The 20,551-nt window shown below is 42.6% G+C and overlaps 1 protein-coding gene across 44 annotated transcripts in view; it reads left to right on the top strand.

The window, feature by feature from the left end:
• The window catches only part of KALRN (kalirin RhoGEF kinase), a 659,576-nt gene that overhangs the window by 404,024 nt on the left and 235,001 nt on the right, over positions 1–20,551 (top strand). For all 44 annotated transcript variants that reach the window (XM_078351912.1, XM_078351911.1, XM_078351910.1 and 41 more), the window contains 7 exons: positions 1,324–1,393; positions 4,239–4,328; positions 9,574–9,666; positions 14,985–15,096; positions 17,432–17,622; positions 18,060–18,161; positions 19,471–19,613. In XM_078351912.1, coding sequence (XP_078208038.1) covers positions 1,324–1,393; positions 4,239–4,328; positions 9,574–9,666; positions 14,985–15,096; positions 17,432–17,622; positions 18,060–18,161; positions 19,471–19,613 — 801 coding nt within the window. The remainder of the gene's footprint in view (positions 1–1,323; positions 1,394–4,238; positions 4,329–9,573; positions 9,667–14,984; positions 15,097–17,431; positions 17,623–18,059; positions 18,162–19,470; positions 19,614–20,551) is intronic.

Here is a 20,551-nt window from a genome sequence, read left to right as displayed (position 1 = left end):
TTTGAAGGTAATGCGTTCTCACAATTTTAAAATCAAAATTAGACAGAAAAGTAAACATTGAGAAATATCACCTACCACTGTCTTCTATTCTGTTCCTTCACCTGCTTCCCTGTGGTAATGTCTTTTATTCATTTATTGGGTTGGAAATAAGAATATGTCATCCCTATATAGACAAAAAGTTGTATATTCTATACATTCTTCTGTACCTTTTCCCACTTAGCTTTTCCCAGAATTCTTCCATATGAAAACATAGACAGCTGTGTATTTTTTTCATAGCTACATGGTATTTAGTTCTGTGGGTGTACCATAGTTTAAATGCCTTGTTTTTTACAGACCATCTTTTGCTTGTATAAACAGTGTTATCGTTAATACTCATGTGTATCCATCATCTTATATATGTAGATGTAACTACAGGAAAATTTCCAGAATTAAAATTGCAGAGTCAAAAAATAAACACATTCATTATTTAATCAATCCTGTCAAATTTTTCCTTGTAAAGATCATAGCATTTCCACTTCTGTCAGTATGTATCCCCAAAGCCTCATCATTATTTTTTATTGGAAAAATTCTGTGTTTTTTAAAGCAAATACCACTCTAATAATAATGCTGGCTTATTAGAATTTATATCCTCTGAAACCAAACCAATGATTTAATACATTATTTTGAAGTCAGTATAATTATTTATTGTTTATTAACATGGAAAGGAGCCATGGCACAGATAACCACATTGGCAGATAATTCAGTTGTAGTTCAATTCAGCTTTGGAATATGTTGTGACTTTTTACCCATTAAATTTTCTTTCCTAATGGTGTTTGTATTATAAAACATTGTTTAACACATAGTTTTTAGTACAAATTGGCTCCTGGTGGAAGACGGAGGCCAACAATTAGAAAGAGGCAAGTGTAGGATGAATTTTTTTCTACTTTATCTCTGGGATAATGTGATATTTTATTTTGTTTCTTTGAAATATCTGTATTATTTAAAATCTTTATGATGTGCTCAGATTACTTGTGTAAAAAGGTAGATTCATACTTGCTGATAAAGTCCAACACAAATACAATATTTCATTGTTTATTTTCACCCCTAGATGTTTTCACCCCAGGATAAAGAATATTATTTTAAGTAGCACTAATTAATCAATTAACATACATTTTAATGAAATTAGTTCCAACATTAAAAACTGTACCTCACCATCTATCACTTACACAGTAGAGAAGCCATATTCAAATAATTGAGAAGTTATGGTTGTGCTGGCCTCGGTTCAATCCTCTGGGGGGTCAGCTGCACAGAGGTGTCTGATTCAGTCTTTTTCTCCTCTTGCAGCATATTCCTCAAAGAGCTGGAGAAGTATGAGCAGCTGCCTGAAGATGTGGGACACTGCTTTGTTACCTGGGTAACCAACCTGAAATCCTCCTCCCACTGCCCATACATGTGGCACCACTCTTCAGTGCCTGACCTGAGGACTGGTGTCACTGCCAGTCTCACACAGGACCAGGGGCTCCTGCGAGAGACCATGAATAGATCTGAGAGAAGCCTTGGGAAAAGTTCTTAGACATCAAGATTAACCTCCCTCTTAAACTGTCTAAGAACTTTCTAAAATTGTGAGATCAGAAGAGTGGCACAAGGCCAGGCGCGGTGGCTCATGCCTGTGATCCCAGCACTTTTGGGAGGCTGAGGTGGGCAGATTACCTGAGTTTGAAACCAGCCTGAGCAACATGGAGAAACCCCATCTCTACTAAAAATACAAAATTAGCCGGGCATGGTGGCACATGCCTGTAATCCCAGCTACCCAGGAGGCTGAGACAGGAGAATCACTTGAACTCGGGAGGCGGAGGTTGCGGTGAGCCGAGATCGCGCCATTGCACTCCAGCCTGGGCAACAAGAGCAAAACTCTTTTTAAAAAAAAAAAAAAGAAGAAGAAAAATTGTGGAACAAGACTATCACTCATGGCAGAGGAGCTACTGCTCAGTCCATTGCTATTGTTACAGGATTCGGATTAGGAAATCAAACCTTTAGGAAGCCACCTAACTGTTTAAAACATTTTTTTATCTTTAATTTTGTGGATACATGGTAGGTGTATATGCTTATGGGGCAGACTAAATATGTTGATAAAGGCATGCAATGTGAGATAAGCACATCATGGAGAATGTGTGGGGTGTCCATCTCCTCAAATGTTTATCCTTTGAGTTCCACCTAACCATTGGTTACATTTTCTTCTTTCATACAGAAAAATGTTTTTTGGGCATCCATCCCAATTCTGACCCACAAGATGAGTGGTCAGCCTCCTTCATACTATTGTCGTGGGCCAAGGAAAGGGGCTGACTATACCAGGTTCTAATTATACAAACTGAAACATTAGTCTTCATTGGCTCTCCACTCAGAACTCAGGCTCATGTACAATATATGAATGCAAATATCTCCTGCGAAGTCCACTTAGGACACTGAGTGCAAACATGGAAATCCCCAAGGTCAGGTGTTCTACTACTTAATAATTACCTGATAATAACTTCCACTCATAATGGGCTAATTACCTTTCAAAGTGTCTTCATGATTCAGAGGCTTTATGTTCTCAACAGCCCTATGTGGTTGGCAGGACTATGGTTTATGTTTTAGATTTTAAAGATGGGAAAATCTCAGATGAGAAAAGAGGTTGACTAGTTCACTGACATGTAATAAATATCACAGCCAGTCCCACAACTCAAGACCTCACTCCCAGACAAGCTTTTTTTCATGAATTCTTAATGCTTGCTTTCAAGCACTCTTGTTTCTTCAGAAAGCTCAGCTACCATCTTATTTTGTTCTAGTACATTTTCTACCTCTAAATAGATGAACCAATGCAAAGCTCATATTAATGCTGATAAATAATTTATGATTCCTTGCACAGCCAACATAATGACAAGATTGACCCATAAGTAAAGGGGTACTTTTGCATCTTGTTTCATGAAATTTGTGGATTTCCTTTACAATCAGTCATAAGAATGATTTATCATCATCTCCTCAGGTTGACGAATAACCTCCTAGGTAGTATACAGCCCCGAAAATTGGTTTCAGAAAATTTTTGTGATTGGATAAAATATTCACCTTTTGCCAAGAATTATCCCAAGGTGACTTTCTTAAGTCTCATAATCTTAATATATGAGTGTAATGTCGAAATGAAGGGTAGAAGAAATTGTTTATAATGTATTGAAAGAAAGTGGTTAAGACCAAGAAGGCTAAAGTCAGATACCCTGCTTACTTAAGTGACTTCGAATTCCCACAGTTAGCTGGTAGGGCTCTGCTACCTGCTAACTGTGGGAATTCGAAGTCACTTAACCAGCCTGTGCCACAGTTTTCTCATCGGCAAACTGGGGATAATAATAGAATTCACTGTGTGGAGGTCTCATGAGGACGAGATGAGTGAATACATGTGAGACTGTTAGCACAGTGCTAGCATAAATGAAGTCTGCTGTAATAAACACATATTTGGGCTTCTGTCTCAGAAGAGGATGCAAACACAAAGTTCCAAAGGCTCTGAGATGAGTAGCATTTTACCAAATAAGAAAAGCATTTGGTGGCCAAAATATACATGCCTTTCCCAGTAACCTTATGGCTGGGTGAAAATTCATTTCGTATTTTCACCCAGCCATAAGGTTCCTGGCTTGAAGTAACAAAATCTGGTTAGGAACCATTGTTTAGCCTCTGCCCCAGGGGGTCACTCTGATCTCTCTCCCCTCACCCACCCCCATCATTGCTCTGGGAAGTTCGGGATGGTATCGTTGCTTAACATGTCCCTCTACCTCTCTCCAATGGAGACATTTAGAGCACAAGCAGATCTACCTCTGAGAACGTACTTTATCTTCATTATTTGTTTTTGTATTCAGAGCAAATGCTGTCTTTTTTCAAGATGGGGAGCACAATTGTAGATAATCTAAAAAAGAGTAAAATCAGTAACTAAGTTCTGTCCAATTTCAGAATAGATCAGGATATATGAGTTGCTTTTCCTGCTTCTTCCTAGCACAAACTAGTATTAAAATGAGCTCAGTTTCCGAAGCTTTTTCTACATGCTGACAGGAGAAGGACATTTCCATGTTTGTTAGGGGACCATGGGGACCGGATGAGCACAGAACATTTGCCATAGAAAATCTAGCCCTTGGTATCTGAGGGTTTTAACTCTACGGTCCTTGCTGGGGCCTTTAGTATTGTGGACAGAAGGGATCAACTAATGTATGCTTATCTGTTACTATCTTTTTTCTTTTTAGGCAGACAAATTTCAGATGTATGTCACCTACTGTAAAAACAAGCCTGATTCCAACCAGCTTATCCTGGAGCATGCGGGCACCTTCTTTGATGTAAGCTGTGGTTTTCCATTTTTGAGCAGCTGATGAGCAGGTGAAATGCTTCTCTGCTTTAACATAATGGATATTTAGCTATCCTTTGTTCCTAATTTTTCTTTACTGGACACTCCAAACCTTAACCACGAAAAAAAAAACCAAAAATGGTATATGCTTGTATTTTGTTTTACCCCATCCTGTGTCAACCAATGTGATTTTTGACGAGGCAAATTTGTCTCCATGCCTCCACACCAAACCTAGGTAGCCATAAAGCACATGTTTAGAGCAGGCCCACTGTGATGCAGTTGTCGACTAATATATTTCACTTCTGCTTCATATACAGCTCTCACAAATGTAGTGTTTCCAAAAGTGTGATCCTTGGACCTCAGTCCACATCTATTAAATCAGAATCTCTCGGGGGGAGCCCAACAACTGGAGTTTTAAGGAGGCCTCTGGGTGACTGAAGTCCACTCAAGTTACTTCTCTGATGCAATTGTTTTGACTTTGGCTACACATTGGAATCACCTGGCAAGCTTTGAAAAAAACTAATTCCTGAATCCCATGCCTGAGGTTCTGCTATGATTGGCCCAACTATGGCCTGAGCATTGGGATATTTTAGTTTCTGGTGAGAGTGATATGCAGCCGGGACTGAACACTTCTGCTATGATGGAAGCCAAGAGAAGAGTGAGGCTGGTGTGCCTTGTCAGATCTTTTGGTTTGGAATGATGATACAATCTTGTTGGTGAATGGTGAGATCTGTCTATCTAGTGCTGGTTCCCAAAGAGAATGATGTATTGGCTTTACAGTAAGCAAAATCAAAGGGGCCTCTGCAGGATTCAAAGGATGAATAAGAAGGAAAGATGAAATTGGGGAAAAAAGAAAGTTTAGTGAGAGGCAGACTATAGCGGTGATGGCCATTTTGGTAGTCATATCAGAAGTGACAAACTAGAAACTTAGAACTTCTTAAAGGTTATCTATCTTTCTGCCTACCTTAGTAAGAGAGGCAGACTGTAGCAGTGACAGCCATTTTGGTAGTCATATCAGAAGTGACAAACTAGAAACTTAGAACTTCTTAAAGGTTATCTATCTTTGCGCCTTCATGTTTTCATTTTTTTTCATAAGTATTTGGATGTCCACTGTATGCAAGGTAATGGGCTAGGCCCCATGGAGAATACAAGACATTTAAACAGGGTTCCTGTACTCAGGTGTGCAAAAGAAACCTTCCCTGAGCATCTTTCTAGCCTGGCACTGCCTCAACAGAAGTGATTCTACAAATGTCTTATGTTCATTAAAGAAATGACACTCTAATGAGAGAAAGCCAGATGAAGAAACACACATATTTTTTTAATGGAGCATTAATCTGGAAATGGCTCTATGTGTCCCACACTGGAGTATCTGGGGTTAGATTTGGTACCAAAGAAAAACCCAAGAAAAGTACTTCTTTGGCCTGATATTGGGTATCATATTGGATGCTCTATACCACCATTACTTCTGATTGAGAATCTTTTTCCCTTAGGATGCGGATGCTTCTGTTGACTATTCATGAACAGTATCCAGAAGGTTCTTTCTGAAGTTTTAAATGTATCATGACCTGTCTTCCACTTAGCACTTTTCTGACATGCATGTCCTGTGTTCTGAGCGTGCCTCAAACTCGCCTGCTTCATATCTTTGCTCACACTGCTCTCTCTGCCTAAGATAGATTGTGTGCCCTCCACACCACACACACACGCACACACACACTCATATACACACACCCTTCTTTATCTCTCTCTCCTAAATTCTTCCTATTCTTTAAAGGTCACATGCTGCTTCCTGCATGAATCCTTTCCTTTGTACTTTGTATCTTTGTTATAGCATTTGTAATAATTTTCCTTTGGGCAGGTTAGCAGTGTACCTTTTTATTACTCATTATCTCCCTCCACCTATGAGTTCCTTGAGACTTTATGCCTGATTCATATTTGTAAAAATCTCAGTGCCTGGCACTAGACTGTGTTTTCCCTTAGTCCTACATGCCTCACGTCTCCATTTCTAGCCAATTTCTAGGCTTTGATAAGTTAGGTATATCTCCAAATTTCCTACCCTGTCCCCCATTTCCAATGTAGTGCCTAGTGAACCTCTACCTTAGTTGGAAAAGCTGATGGAAGCCAGAAAAACAGTCCAGTAGGAGTTCTTCAAGTCTTCCCTGGAAGTGGGGAAGGAGGAGAGTAAACTCTCCCATTGTTTTCAAAACTTGCCAAAAGGTATAATATTTGCAACTTATTTTCATTTCATCAGAAGAGTTTCCCTAATGTCTACATTTAGGAACCATCTGCTTTAGGCCCTCATTCTATAAATGAGATAAACCCTTAATAAAGGGAGTCTCCTAATATCCATTACTGTAAAGAGAGCACAGAGAACTGAAGTCCTAGAAAGCGTTACACATTCACATGATCCAGAACATTTGACCCTAAATGCGAGAACAGCGTGGGTGTGATGTCTCAGTTTGGTTTGACTGATGTAGGCCCCTTCCTTGCGGCTCCACATGCAGCCTTCCTGAAGCTGGGCTTCTCATCAGAGAGGGAAGAGCGTCAAAGGTGCATTGTTGCTTGTGCTGTCTTGCCAAAACCCCCAGATAAGCTCACAGGTTCAGTTGCCTGAAGAGAGTCAAGCTGCAGCTGTTTTGCCCATCATCCTCAACAAGTCTTGTAACCACACACCTCTGGGGAAGAGGCAAATGGTGACAAAATTACTGCTTTCTGGGATAGAAATAACTTCTGATAGGAAATGGAATAATTTTTAAAATTATTCTCTCTCCTTTACTATTCTTCATAGCACATAACAAGTCCTATCTAGTCCATCTTTAAAATATCTCTTTTTTGGCCGGGCATGGTGGCTCACACCTGTAATCCAAGCAGTTTGGAGGCCAAGGTGGGCAGATCACCTGAGGTTGGGAGTTCAGGACCAGCCTGACCAACATGGTGAAACCCCATCTTTAAAAAAAGAAAATATCTCTTTTATTCTACCCAATGCTTTATTCTCACTAATTCTAGCTTAGAGCCTACCCCTACATTGCATACCTGGACCTATTTTAAAATAACAGCTTTATTGAGAGATGATTTCAGATATCATACATTTCGACCATTTAAAGTACAAATTCAGTGGTTTTTTATGTGTGCTGGCAGATCTGTGCAAGCATCCCTGCAGTCAATTGTAGGGCACTTTTATCACCCCATGAAGCAATCCTGTATCCTTTAGCTCTCACCCCTCAGCTCTCCACCACAAACTCCCACCCCCAAAAAACCAATGGTATTTACCTGTGTCTCTGCAGATAGATCTGCCTTGCCTGGACATTTCATAAAAATTGAGTAAATACATGTTCTTTTGTGACTGGCTTCTTTCACTTAGCATAATGTGTTCAGGGTTCATCTATTTTGTTTCATGTATCAGGACTTCATTTCCTTTTATGTCTAAGTATTATTCCATTGTATGAATATACTACATGTTGTTTTTCCCATTTATCAGTTGATATATATTTGGGTTGTTCATGCATGGATATATTTTATTTCTCTTGGGTATATACCTAGAACTTGAATTGCTGGATCATGTGGTAACTTTATGTCTTTACACCCGGGCCTTTGCAATACCCTCATAACTTGTCTCTCTATCTCTCATGTGTTTTTTTCTTTTTGTTGTTGTTTTTTGTTTGTTTGTTTTGAGACAGGGTGTCTCTCTTTCACCCAGGCTGAGTGCAGTGGCATGATCATAGCTCACTATAGTCTTGACCTCCTGGGCTCAAGTAATCCTCCCACCTCAGCCTCCCAAGTAGCTGGGACTACAGGCATGTGCCACCACACCCAGCTAATTTTTGTATTTTTTGTAGAGATGGGATCTGACTATGTTGCCCAGGCTGGTCTTGAACTCCTGGACACAAGTGATACTCCCACCTCGGCCTCCCAAAGTGCTGGAATTACAGGCATGAGCCACCATGCCTGGGTTGTTTTTTCTCTTTAAGATCTGTGGTGCTTTATTGAAAAAATTACCATCATATCTTAACTCTTTCCTAACTCAAACCCATCAATGACCCAACTTTGCATATCTAACTATATTTTTTCACTTCTTATAGAAGGTGGGTGTTCATCCTCTGTACCATTCAGTTGTGATCCTCAACATCACCTAACCATACAATGATTATTTCAGCCAGTACATTTTGTGTTTGATGTGAGTAAATGTCATTCTTCTAATCTTTTACTTAACCCACCCCCTCTGCCCACATCACTTCTAAGCCCCAGGTGAGGTTGAGGCTTATCTCTGCTAACCACCTGGTCACTCCCAACCCCCGTAACCTCTCTCTATTTTTATTAGCTGTACAACTTCCCTTATTGTCGTTTGTTGATCTCTAGTTCATGTGCGTTGAGTATTCTCACCTAGACTGTAGGTTTTTGAGGGCAGGGACAAAAATATACCTTTCTCTAACCCTTATAACCCCTAGATTTTGGGGAGTGGAAGATTATTTTGGAGGTAGGTTAGAGAGTAGATTAAAAGGAGAGACTAGAAGCACCAACAGCAGTTGGAGACCATGGCCTTAGCCTGGGAATGAGTGATGAGGGTGATATCCTTGGAAATGGAAAGGAAAGATTTGTCACCAGAAATAACAGCGGAGAAATTACTAAAATTGACTCTGTGATTTCTAGCTTAGAGACCTGAAGAATGAAGTAGGTGCCATTGATCACAATGAAACATTTATAAGAAAGTGATGACCCTAAGTTGGGGTGTGTTAAATTTAAAAAGAAGGATGGTATTAATAAAAGAGATACATCTTTGTGCTATTTTAAGGAGACTGAGGGCAGGGAAAGGCCCATCAGGAGCCATCAGAGTAGAAGTTGAAGCTTCATTCTCTGCCTTCCCTGTAATTGCCCCCCTTTTTGAAGCTTATTTCCTTTCACTCCTATTTCATCTCTCCTTACCTTCCACTCTGTTATTTACCTTATTGCTCTCTTTTCTATTCTTTTTCTCCATTTTTGCCCAATTTCTATTTGTTTGATGCACTGCTTCGTTCTCTAACCTTTCTCCCTTTTTACTCTCTCTCCTATTTTCTCTCTACATGCATCTTGGTCTCTTTTGTTTCTCTTTTTACTCCCCTCTCCCTATCAAAGATCGTTTTCTCATACTTACCTACCTTTTCCTCTTTCTTCCTCTCTTCTGGTTCCTGCCTCTCTCCTTTCAGAACACACACACATACACCTGCCCCTCTGTGTCTAATTACATCTTGTTTTCATCCCTACAGGAGATACAGCAGCGGCATGGTCTGGCCAACTCCATCTCTTCCTACCTAATTAAGCCTGTCCAAAGGATCACCAAATATCAACTGCTCCTGAAGGTACCTCCCCTCTCCTCCCCTTCCCCCTCCATTGCCTACTGCCTGGGCCAAGGGAGTCCCAGCTTTGGCCCCTAAGGATGGGAATGCTTCCGCCTGAAGACTTTTCTTCTACCTAGAGCAGCACTTCAGCCCACACTGGCAATGCTGTCCTATCCCATGGAATTCCAGATGCTTCTTTTAAGGCAGAAGAGGGAGAAATGGGAGCAGGAATAAGTGTGACCATTTTCTCATCTACCTACCACTGCACAACTTACAGCAATTGCCTTCTCAGGCAATGGCTGGCCCCTAGATGCTTTCTTGTCCCTCCTTCCAGAAGCAGATTCCTGCTGGTAGCCCCTGCTTTTGATGAAATCAAGGATCAGAGTCTGGCCGGGCACAGTGGCTCATGCCTATCATCCCAGCACTTTGGGAGGCTGAGGTGGGGAGATCACTTGGGGCCAGGAGTTTGAGACCAGCCTGGCCAACATGGCAAAACTCCATCTCTACTAAAAACACAAAAAGATTAGCCAGGTGTGGTGGTGTGTGCCTATAATCCCAGTTACTCGGGAGGCTGAGGCAGAAGAATCACTTGAACCTGGGAGGCAGAGGTTGCAGTGATCCAAGATTGTGCCACTGCACTCCAGCCTGGGCAACAAAGTGAGACTCAGTCAAAAAAAAAAAAAAAAAAGGCTAAAGGCAGTGCTAGTTTACCTGGGTAGTAGAGGCCAGGGTGGCACCTACCATTGCCTTAATCTCTGCATTTGTGAATGTCAAAATGATGTAGATTTTGAGGGAAAATAGTCAAAGGGTACATATTAAAACACAAGGTATTCTTATATCTATAGGTTCTCACATGTTAGGGGTTCTTCTGGAGCCAACCAAGAGATTTGGAATTTCCTTCAAAATATTTTCTTTAAAAGTGAAATAACCAAATATATAAAACGCTAAGTAATTTGGGTTGATCCTTCTTGTATAATAACGCATTGATGCACTGAAAATAATGTCATTTCCACAGAAAGCCTGGGGGATTGACACAGGTAGTTAAATAACACCCATCTATACTCTCAAGGTTTAGGGGTAGAGTTTTCCCTCATTTGGAATATCCTGCTGGTTGCTCCTTTAATGCAAAGATAAAGGGATAGTAGGGGATATGTTATAAGTACATTGTGTAATTTCAGAGGAAAACTGATGTAATTCAGCTTATGTTTAGAGATGCCTACAAAAACTTAACTAATCTTGCTTCACTGAACCTGAAAAACAGTTTAATTTCAAATCCACCATTCTAGTCATACTGGAGTGACTCCACCATTCCCAGCCCATGTAATCTCCCTCGCTTAGCACTTAGGGTTCCATGATGAGAGGCGTGAGGGCAGCAGAGAAGTGAAGGTGCAGGAGCCTGTGCCCTGGTGGGTTTTTCTGTCCTCTGAGTCAGGGTGGAGCCATGCACTATCATTTCCCTTCAGCGTCTTTTCTCCAATTCTTCTGCTTCCTCATCTCCTAGAAGAGGCTACAGGCATCTGCTTCCAGAACTCCAGCCATCCAACCCTGCAGAAACAGCTTAAAGTGTTACAATCGGATATCACACCCTCGGCCTCTATGAGGACTAGTGTGAGAAAAGAGTGTGCTGACATCTCAGCTGTTCAGGCAAAACTGCTTTCCCTTCTTTGTTTTTTGAAATGTCTTATATAAAGACTCACAAGAAATTCTTGTGAGATCTCAGGACAGAGGTGTAAGGAATCCTCTCTCCTGAAAAATGAGTGCCCTTTCTATTTTTAAATGACAGATGCTTAGGCCCTTGTTTACCTATGGCTATTCGAAAGTTAGCACTGAATTTTGTGGTTGGTTACAGCAGACTCTCCTTAGCTCAAATTTTGCGTATAATTGTCTTCTTTCGTGTTCCACTAAATGCTTGGACTTTTAAAATTATTTTAGTTGGTCGGGTGCGGTGGCTATGCCTGTAATCCCAGCACTTTGGGAGGCCGAGGCAGGTGGATTGCTTGAGGTCAGGAGTTCAAGACCAGCCTGGTCAACATGGTGAAACCCCAAAAATTAGCTGGGCATGGTGGTGTGTGCCTGTAATCCCAGCTACTCAGAGGCTGAGGCATGAGAATTGCTTGAACCTCGGAGGTGGAGGCAGCAGTGAGCCAATATCATGCCACTGCACTCCAGCTTGGGCAACAGAGTGAGACTCCATCTCAAAAAATAATGAATAAAATAAAAAATAAAATTATTTTCCTTGTGCTAATAGACTTTTAAAAACCATAAAAGTTTTTATGGTTTTTAAAGAGAGCTATGCCTCTAAGGCCACAGAAGTAAATGTATGTATCCCAAAGGTTTTTCAAGAATTGGTTGGGTTGTAAATTTAAAAAGAAAAAAAAAAAAAAAAAGACAAACTGATGCCGACTCACCTGTCCACACTGCTAGTGTCTTACATCAACTAAGATGCATTTCTAAAAAATATGGCTTTTACCTCTCCCTTGAATCCTGTAAGGTTTAAGCCCCCTAGGATGAGTTACATGGCACAGACAAGGGAGGGAAGTTGAGGACGGAATAGGCTTGTGTTTTGCTGAAGGCAGTTGAAGGGTTGGGCTCTGGACCTTTGTTCTAGAATTGAGTGTTTTAAGGAAGAGGTGCCTACGGAGGCTGCTAAGAAGTAGAAAAAGTGGCAGGATTTTGATTGTGAGGAAGTTATAAAATTTTTTTTTTTTTAAGAAGATAGGCTGGGCTCAGTGGCTCATGCCTGTAATCCCAGCACTTTGGGAGACTGAGGTGGGTGGATCACTTGAGGTCAGGAGTTTGAGACCAGCCTGACCAATATGGTGAAACCCGACCTCTACTAAAAATACAAAAATTAGCCAGACTTGGTGGCATGCACCTGTAGTCCCAGCTACTTGGGAGGCTGAGACAGGAGAATTGCTTGAACCTGGGAGGTGCAGGTTGCAGTAAGCTGAGATCATGCCACTGCACTCCAGGCCTGCGACAGAGTGAGACTCTGTGTTAAAAGAAAAAAAAAGAAGAAGTATATAATTTTGGTCTCTTTTAAATGTGCTGGTGGCAGAGTGCCTGCTGAGTAAGAGAAAAACAGTTTGCTGAGCTTTTCCTATAAATAAATAATAGGGGATTTATTTTCATGAAGTCAGTTTTATTTCAAATAAATGTATATTGAATTATCAGTATCCTCTGGGGTTCATTACTTTAGGTATGGCATGAAAGTAGAAACTTTATATCAGGGTGCTCAACATTCTTCATGTAAATCTGCTGTGGCTTTACGAAAGGATCCTAAATTAAATGTGGAGACTTCTCCTTATCATAAAGTATAGCAAGGATCAGAGAAAATTTATTGACCCTGATGGTAGATTGGTAGACTTGCGAAATTGTTTTGGGCAGGGAGGATTAAACTAATTCGTGTTTTCTGTCACAAACTGAAGCATATTTCTTGTTTTTTCCCTTACATTTTGCCTCAGGATTTTCTTTGATGATATATGAAAATAAGATTGGGAAGGTTAAAATAAGGAAAGGGGTGGGAGAATCTAAGGTTGGCAGAAGTAAATACCACTTTCCAAACAAGGATAACATACTGACTGGAGCCAAGGACAGAGCTGAGAACTGATCACGTCTCCCTCCCAAACATGTGCTCTAGGTGGCACACTTCTTTGGACACTCAAAGCTCCCTTATCCCTATGGAAATGTATCCAAGATAACCCTAAGGATTAGATTTTTACATCAGACTCTCACTAATTAGATATCTTACCAAGTATAAAGCTTTACTCATCAAGGATACGAGTAATTCCAAGGCAGAGATGACACAGGGAAAAGGGCCAGGACCACCAGGGCAGCTCCACGTCCTTTCTTGTGGCATCAGGACATGCTGTGGCCAGACTGATCTATAAGGTCTGTAAATTATGTGCGTCACATTGTATGGCTTGCCTTGAAAAGAGCCATTTGCTCATTAAGGATATTCCCTTTTTACTTAGATAGTTGAATAGCTTATGTGACATCTTCCAGAGAACCATGTCTCTAAAGCCACAGATTCTAGGACTGTTTACTGTAAGAAGCCCTAGACAGACCACATTTATCCTATTAAAAAGCATTTCCTAGTTAAGTCCTCTCTTGCTAGCAAGTACCATTAGGTTATTTGTCAGGAGGTCTGTCATTAGCATATTTACTAGATTTGATCTGGTGAACTTCCTTCTAGGAAAGGCACCTCCACTCAACACCCATCCCTTGCCCCCTCCAGGAGAGAGTATAGTTTGCAGATCTGTTGCTTAACCATTCCTTTCCCAGTGTCCAAGTGAGCAAGATACAGTGACCCTAATAGGAAAAATGAAAAGTGAACATTCTGATTTGAGCAAAAATCATTCCAAATGGTCTTGTGATTCTCCAGATAGTTGGAAATGATCTTTTCTTCACCAGCCAGATACTATGTATCTTTTTTGGGGGTGGTGACGGTGAGTCTCCAATGAGGAAATACAAAAGAAAGGACTTGCTCCCCAGCTCCCCAGCTCCCCAGGAGGTAAAAGAAGGAGGGTATTGCCCCTGGAAGTCTCAGTGGGGGACGGAATATAGGAGACACAGGATTGATGTGGTGGATAAAGTGCCAGATTTGGATTCAGGATACCTGAATTCAGGCCCCGGCGTAGCCTCCACAGAGTTATATAACCTGAGGAAAATCACTTCATCTATCTTAATCGCACTTACCTCATCTGACAATGAAATAGTCTAGAATCCCATCTATTGGCCCAGATTAGGAATTCCTGATCCATATGATCTAAAAATAGTTTATTATTCTGGAATGTCATCAGCCTATTAAGTCTCCAACCTCAGATTGTTCCCAGTAAGATGGAAGCCAGCATTCAGGCTGTAGAGGCTTGTAAATAAAAGTGGTGTCGTGTCCGCAGTAGGCCTGCAGGGATATATAAGTGCTGTGTAGCACACTTTATCTTCCCTTTATTCTCCTCATTCTTCTCTTTAGTCTCTTTATTGGATTATACAATACTGTACCTCTCTTCTTGTGCTTTGCCGGGGTAGTCCTGCCTCTCTAAGAAGGCAGTCCAGTGACAGAGAAGGCCTCAGTTGCTGACTTATAGGTCAGTCAATTTGGGAGTTAGGTTGGATTGAGTTAGTTTGGGCTAGTTTGGGCTGAGAAAGCTCAGTGTGGGGAAAAGTAGTGGTTGAATTCTTGGAGATAACCCCTTACCCCACCTCACCTCACTTTCTTTTTAGCTCAGAGGGAACCATTACAGAGAGTGAAGCTGGTCTGTAATTTCCTTGAAGGGTTAGGTGGTGGGAGGAAGCTGGGGGAGGTGTCCCTAATTGTGTCTGGAATTTTTTTTCCCCAGGAACTTTTAACTTGCTGTGAAGAAGGGAAAGGGGAGCTCAAGGATGGCCTGGAAGTGATGCTCAGTGTCCCAAAGAAAGCCAATGATGCCATGCACGTCAGCATGCTGGAAGGTAGCTGTCCTCCCAGCACTGGGGAAGCCTCTGGTCTTCCTTAAGATGGGATGGCTTGCATCATGGGAGGGAGTGGCATGAAGTTAGACAAGGTACGAGACTGGAAGAGAGAAGAAAGGACAGCTAGTTATATAGACCCTTGTCATAGGAGAGGGGCTCCACAAGAACCAACTTGGCTAGCACCCTGCTTCCAGGAAGGACCAGGCCTAAGCCACTGGAGGTTAGGTGGACATGGGAGAGTCTAGGACAGACCATCATTCTCACTGTTGGTGTGCGAGAGCCCCCAACCCACAGCAGTCTTCCTAGTCTGCATAGCATCTGCATTGCATTGCCTTGGTCATCACAATGAATAGAAATCCTGATCACATAAACACACATAGACACACAAAACATACCATCTTTGGCCTTATGTCCTTTTTTTCCGTTATTATGGTAAAATATGCATAATATATATAACATTCATTTACCATTTTAACCATTTTTGAACGTACTGTTCAGTGGCATTAAATACCTTCACATCTCGTGCAACTAGCATTTTGTCCTTCTAGAAGGTTAGTAAGTCCAGCCAAGAAACTCTGATAAGACTTCAGTCAGCTGGAACTATCTTCTTAGGATGAGAAACCTATAGAGTAAGATTCCAGTAAAGTGGTCTTAACACTGCAAAATGAGTGGGCAGAGCAGACATATTGGGGCAGAATTTGTTAGATGAGTTAAGATTTAACATTTTTTGGGGGGAGGCCAAGATGGGTGGATCACTTGAGGTCAGGAGTTTGAGACCAGCCTGGCCAACATGACAAAACCCCATCTGTATTAAAAATACAAAACTTAGCCAGGCATGGTGGTACATGTCTGGAATCCCAGCTACTCAGGTGGCTCAGGTGTGAGAATCACTTGAACCCAGGAAGTGGAGGTTGCTGTGAGCCGAGATCATCCCACTGCACTCCAGCCTGGGCAATAGAGCAAGACTTCATCTCAAAAAAAAAAAAAAAGATTTTACATTTTTAATGGGTGCTAAAGGAAATGTGTATAGTCTTGCAAGTATGCGCATGGGCTGTTTTTTTCTCTACTGGACTCCATCCTACTCTGCCAGTACCACCAATACTCTTGATGTGGTCTCCATACTTCTGGTCCATCGTTAGCACCAGAAGCCTCAATTCTTAGAGCAAAGGAGCCCTGGTTATTTTCCCTAGACTGAGCAGGAACCATCTGAATGTATTCCTGTTGACACAGTTTCTCCACTCCTTTCCTCTCTGTTTGTACCTCCCCCTCCACCCCAACCTGGATGTCATCCTCTGCAAGTACCCAGCTCCTCCAGTCTGTCCCTGACCTATGCTCTGGATCCAGCTACTCCATGTGTGGTTTGTTTACCACCAGCAGCCACAGCACCTGGGAGCTTATCAGAAGTGCACATTTGTGGACTCACCCCACACCAACTGAATCAGAATATCTGGGGAGGTTGGGGGTGGGCAGTAATCTGTGTTTTCACAAGCCCTCCAGGTGATTCTTATGCACACTAACATTTGAGAGCCTCTCTTAAAAACTTAAAGTGGTGTAAATATAAACTGTTAAACGCTTGTGCAAAGGGAGGAATTCTAGAAATGGAATAAGAATTAAGGCGGGCCAGGCACAGTGGCTCATGCCTGTAATCCTAACACTTTGGGAGGCCAAGGTGGGAGGATCACTTGAGCCCAAGACCAGCCTGGGAAACATAGGGAGACTTTGTCTCTACCAAAACTACAAAAATTAGCTGAACATGGTAGCACGTATGTATAGACCAACGAGGTGGGAGGCTAAGGTAGGAGGATCACTTGAACCTGGGAGTTCAAGGCTGCAGTCAGCCATGATCATGCCACTGCACTCCAGCTGGGCAACAGAGCAAGACTTTGTCTCCAAAAAAAAAAAAAAAGAATTAAGGTAATGACAAATAAAGAGGAGCTGAAGACAGTCAGGCAGTGTTTGTCTTCAGCCCCACTCACAGCTGCAAGTCAGGAACAGTAGAAAGCTATGGAGGACAAAGGAGCTATGGCATCTGCCCTTACAGGAAGCCAACAGTGAGTGTGTGAGGATGTGAGGTTGCATAGGACATTTGCGGGAGATTCCATGAACATTAGTTATGTATATTAAAGTCATGGTGTAGGAATTGGGCAGGAGAGATCTAATTGCAGTTCTCAGAGATGTCTATGGAAGTGTTCCGGAGTCTCTGGAGTTAGCGGAGAGAAACCCTGTAGGAACTGAGGATTAAAAGTAAGAGAGGCCTTTCTCCAAAAGGGGAGTGTAACATCGTCCCTGGCTGGCAGTAGAGAAACTCCACAGGGTGGAAATGGGTGTTTTTCAGGGTTCGACGAGAACCTGGACGTGCAAGGGGAGTTGATTCTTCAGGATGCCTTTCAAGTGTGGGACCCAAAGTCGCTGATCCGGAAGGGGCGGGAGCGGCACTTGTTCCTCTTTGAGATCTCCTTGGTTTTTAGCAAGGAGATCAAAGACTCTACAGGACACACGAAATATGTTTACAAGAACAAGCTACTGGTAGGTGGGGCAGGTGGGGTAAGACAAGACTCCCTGCTTTCATAGAACCCATGGGCAGGAAGGGATCTGGACACACTCATCTCATCTCCTCCCTGCCCTCCACACCAAGACCATCCTGGACAAATGAAAATCCCTCCTATTTGGAAAGCATCCCCCCCTCACCTCCCACGTCTGCATTTTAGAGTTCACAGTTCTTTCTGTTTGCTTTTAGCACCTCCCTCTTCACCTTCCCTCCCTGGTACCTGCTAATCAGGCACGTGCCTGTAGGTCCTTCCATCCTGGGTAGATGAACAGAATATCCAATCTGTTAAAGTTTGATTGACAGAAGCCCCTCCCTCGGTCCTCTCCTCTTTGTTGCCTTTCCCTTCCCACCCCAGCCCTAAGTTTCCCCACTGCCCTCCCCTTCCCCGCCTCTCACAGGCATTTCCTGTCTACAGACCTCAGAGCTGGGTGTGACCGAGCACGTGGAGGGCGACCCCTGCAAATTTGCCTTGTGGTCTGGGCGCACCCCATCCTCAGACAATAAAACAGTGCTGAAAGTAAGTACTGCTCTCTGCTAGGCACAAGACCAGGGTTGGAGGTAGTAGAAGGTGGGGGATGGGCAATTGACACCTGAAAGTTAAGGCCCAGAGACTCTACTGAGCCATGGGCCTCTCTTGGGAATGGCAGCATCCCATGAGTATTGAGAAACAAATTCTGTCATGAAGGCCAGAATCTCAAAGACGCATGGTCTCCTCAAGTGCATGCGCATGTATGATCAAGAGGGAAGAGAGCAGGGAGTGGCCTGCAGGGCCACCTCAGCAAGGCCCACTTAAACTGTGCTATGTCCATGTCTTCCTTCAGATAGCAAAAAACAATTGACCCTTTGACAAAAGTCACCTTGATTTGCTCCACATTAATTTGACATTTTTTCCTAAATAGCTTCTGTATAAAAGGTATAGTGCCTAGTGTAGCAGGGGATAACTGTACAGGATATGGGCCTTATTCCCTGGGAACCTACATTCTTAAACCTCTAGTAAATCACATTAGCATGGGGACCATAATGATGGAGAGAAATGTCAAGAGGGGCCTTTCACCAGAGGACGGCCTTGAGTCATTGCAGCTCTCTGGGTCATTGCTGCAGTGATGGTAACATGGCTGAGCAGCGATCATGCAGATAATGGAGCTCCCAGCAGTCATTTACTTGTCAGGAAAGTGCCCATCACCAAGGAGAAGATGGTCCAGCCCTGACAAAATCTTCACACTTGTTCACTCCGAATTGCCAGCATAGCTGCTACCTGTTGTGAGGCAGAATTACCAGAAAAAATTCTACCGAGACAAATGGGATCATCATAAAATGATAGCAGTGCCTTCAATTAACAGAGTTAGCTTGCCACAAACCCAGGGTTGACTTCTAGTCAGTACAAGTTTGTGTGTCCATGCTAGGTGAACATCCTGACGTATATCCATACTGATTGGGAAGTAGATACTGCCTCTCCCAGTGCCCGCTAGAACTTCCCAGGATCTAGCAACCCAAGTGTTAATCCCTGTCCCGGGGGAACCTCCAGATACTGGTCCAGCTCCAGGGCAGATATCAGGATTGGTCAGTGCTTTCTGGGTTATGAAATACTTTGACAGTTACTCCCATACAAGTAATTCTGCATTGAGTCTTGAGGTCAGAGCACTGCCTTGGGAGTTGAAGAAGCCTGTTTCTAGTATTGAAAAGTCATAAGTATGAAATGAAAAACTCCCTAAACATTTGGAATCCTTGAAAATAATGGATGAGAACTGTAGGTGGAGGGTTGAGAACTGTTTTTGGCAAGATAATGGGAGTTGGGGTTCTCAGTCTTTCTCCCTGTGGCACTCCAGGCCTCCAACATTGAAACCAAGCAGGAGTGGATCAAGAACATTCGAGAAGTGATTCAAGAAAGGATCATTCACCTGAAAGGAGCTTTAAAGGAGCCACTTCAGCTCCCCAAAACACCAGCCAAACAGAGGAACAATAGTAAGAGGTAACCAGCGCCTCTCCCTCCAGCACTGCCTGCCTCCCAGGCTTCTGGGTGCGGGAATGGGATGAATCTTTGCTTCTGGAGGGGCATGTGCCCTGCAGGTGGCATTCTCCAGGAAGGCCTGTGAGTTCCACCTAGGATGAGTCATCTCATCTTTAAGCATCTCACCAATGTCAAATTCAGCAGGGCTTCATTGAGCACCTCTTATTTAACAAACCCTCTGCTAGGTGCTGCAAGATAAAAGGAAGTGTAAGATGAGTCAGTTCCCTTAAGAGCCATCTAATAGTCATGTCTCACAAATGAAATAGACCAGAACCACCTATAGGGATTATAAATTCTATAAGAATTCAAAGAAAGGGAACTTGAGATGAGCCCTAGAGTGGGGTATCCCTCTGGGCTGGCTAGATATTAGATAGTGAAAGGGTTTTGTGTGCTGTAATGTGTGGGGTGGTGGTTTCATTGCAGCTCTTACTGCAACCCCCCCCAGAGACCTCACCTTCACTCACCTGTGATAAGCAATGTCATTGGGCAGAAAAGGACATATTTCTTATATCTTTCTGGACCCTTCTGAATCCCAGTTTCCTCTAAACCCGTGGATGACTTCTTAAGTATTTCTTTCCCAAGTCTCCATGTGACACCTACACTTATAAGTCTTTTGGGGGACACTTCCGAAGAAAGCATACAAAAACTTCACATAAATTTTGAAGAAAAAAAAAGCCCAGGGTTCTAGCAGAGATGGTCATTGGTGGTAACAGGTTCTTCCCTCCTCCCCTGTACATGAATGGAATAAATCTGGAAGATTTAGTTCACCCTTAGACACCAACCAGGACAAGCAGGGTAGGGAGCCATTTAAGGGCCTATGAAGCAGCAGCAGTCCTGAGCAAGGTGGTAGCCAAAAGAAGGGTGTGACTATGGTAGAGAAACTTCCACAGGACAGAAGC

The sequence above is a fragment of the Callithrix jacchus genome, chromosome 15 (assembly GCF_049354715.1).
Source record: "Callithrix jacchus isolate 240 chromosome 15, calJac240_pri, whole genome shotgun sequence".
NCBI classification, from domain to species: Eukaryota; Metazoa; Chordata; class Mammalia; order Primates; family Cebidae; genus Callithrix; species Callithrix jacchus.
The sequence above is the reverse complement of the archived record's forward strand: the minus strand, read 5'-3'. Positions and strand labels throughout refer to the sequence as shown.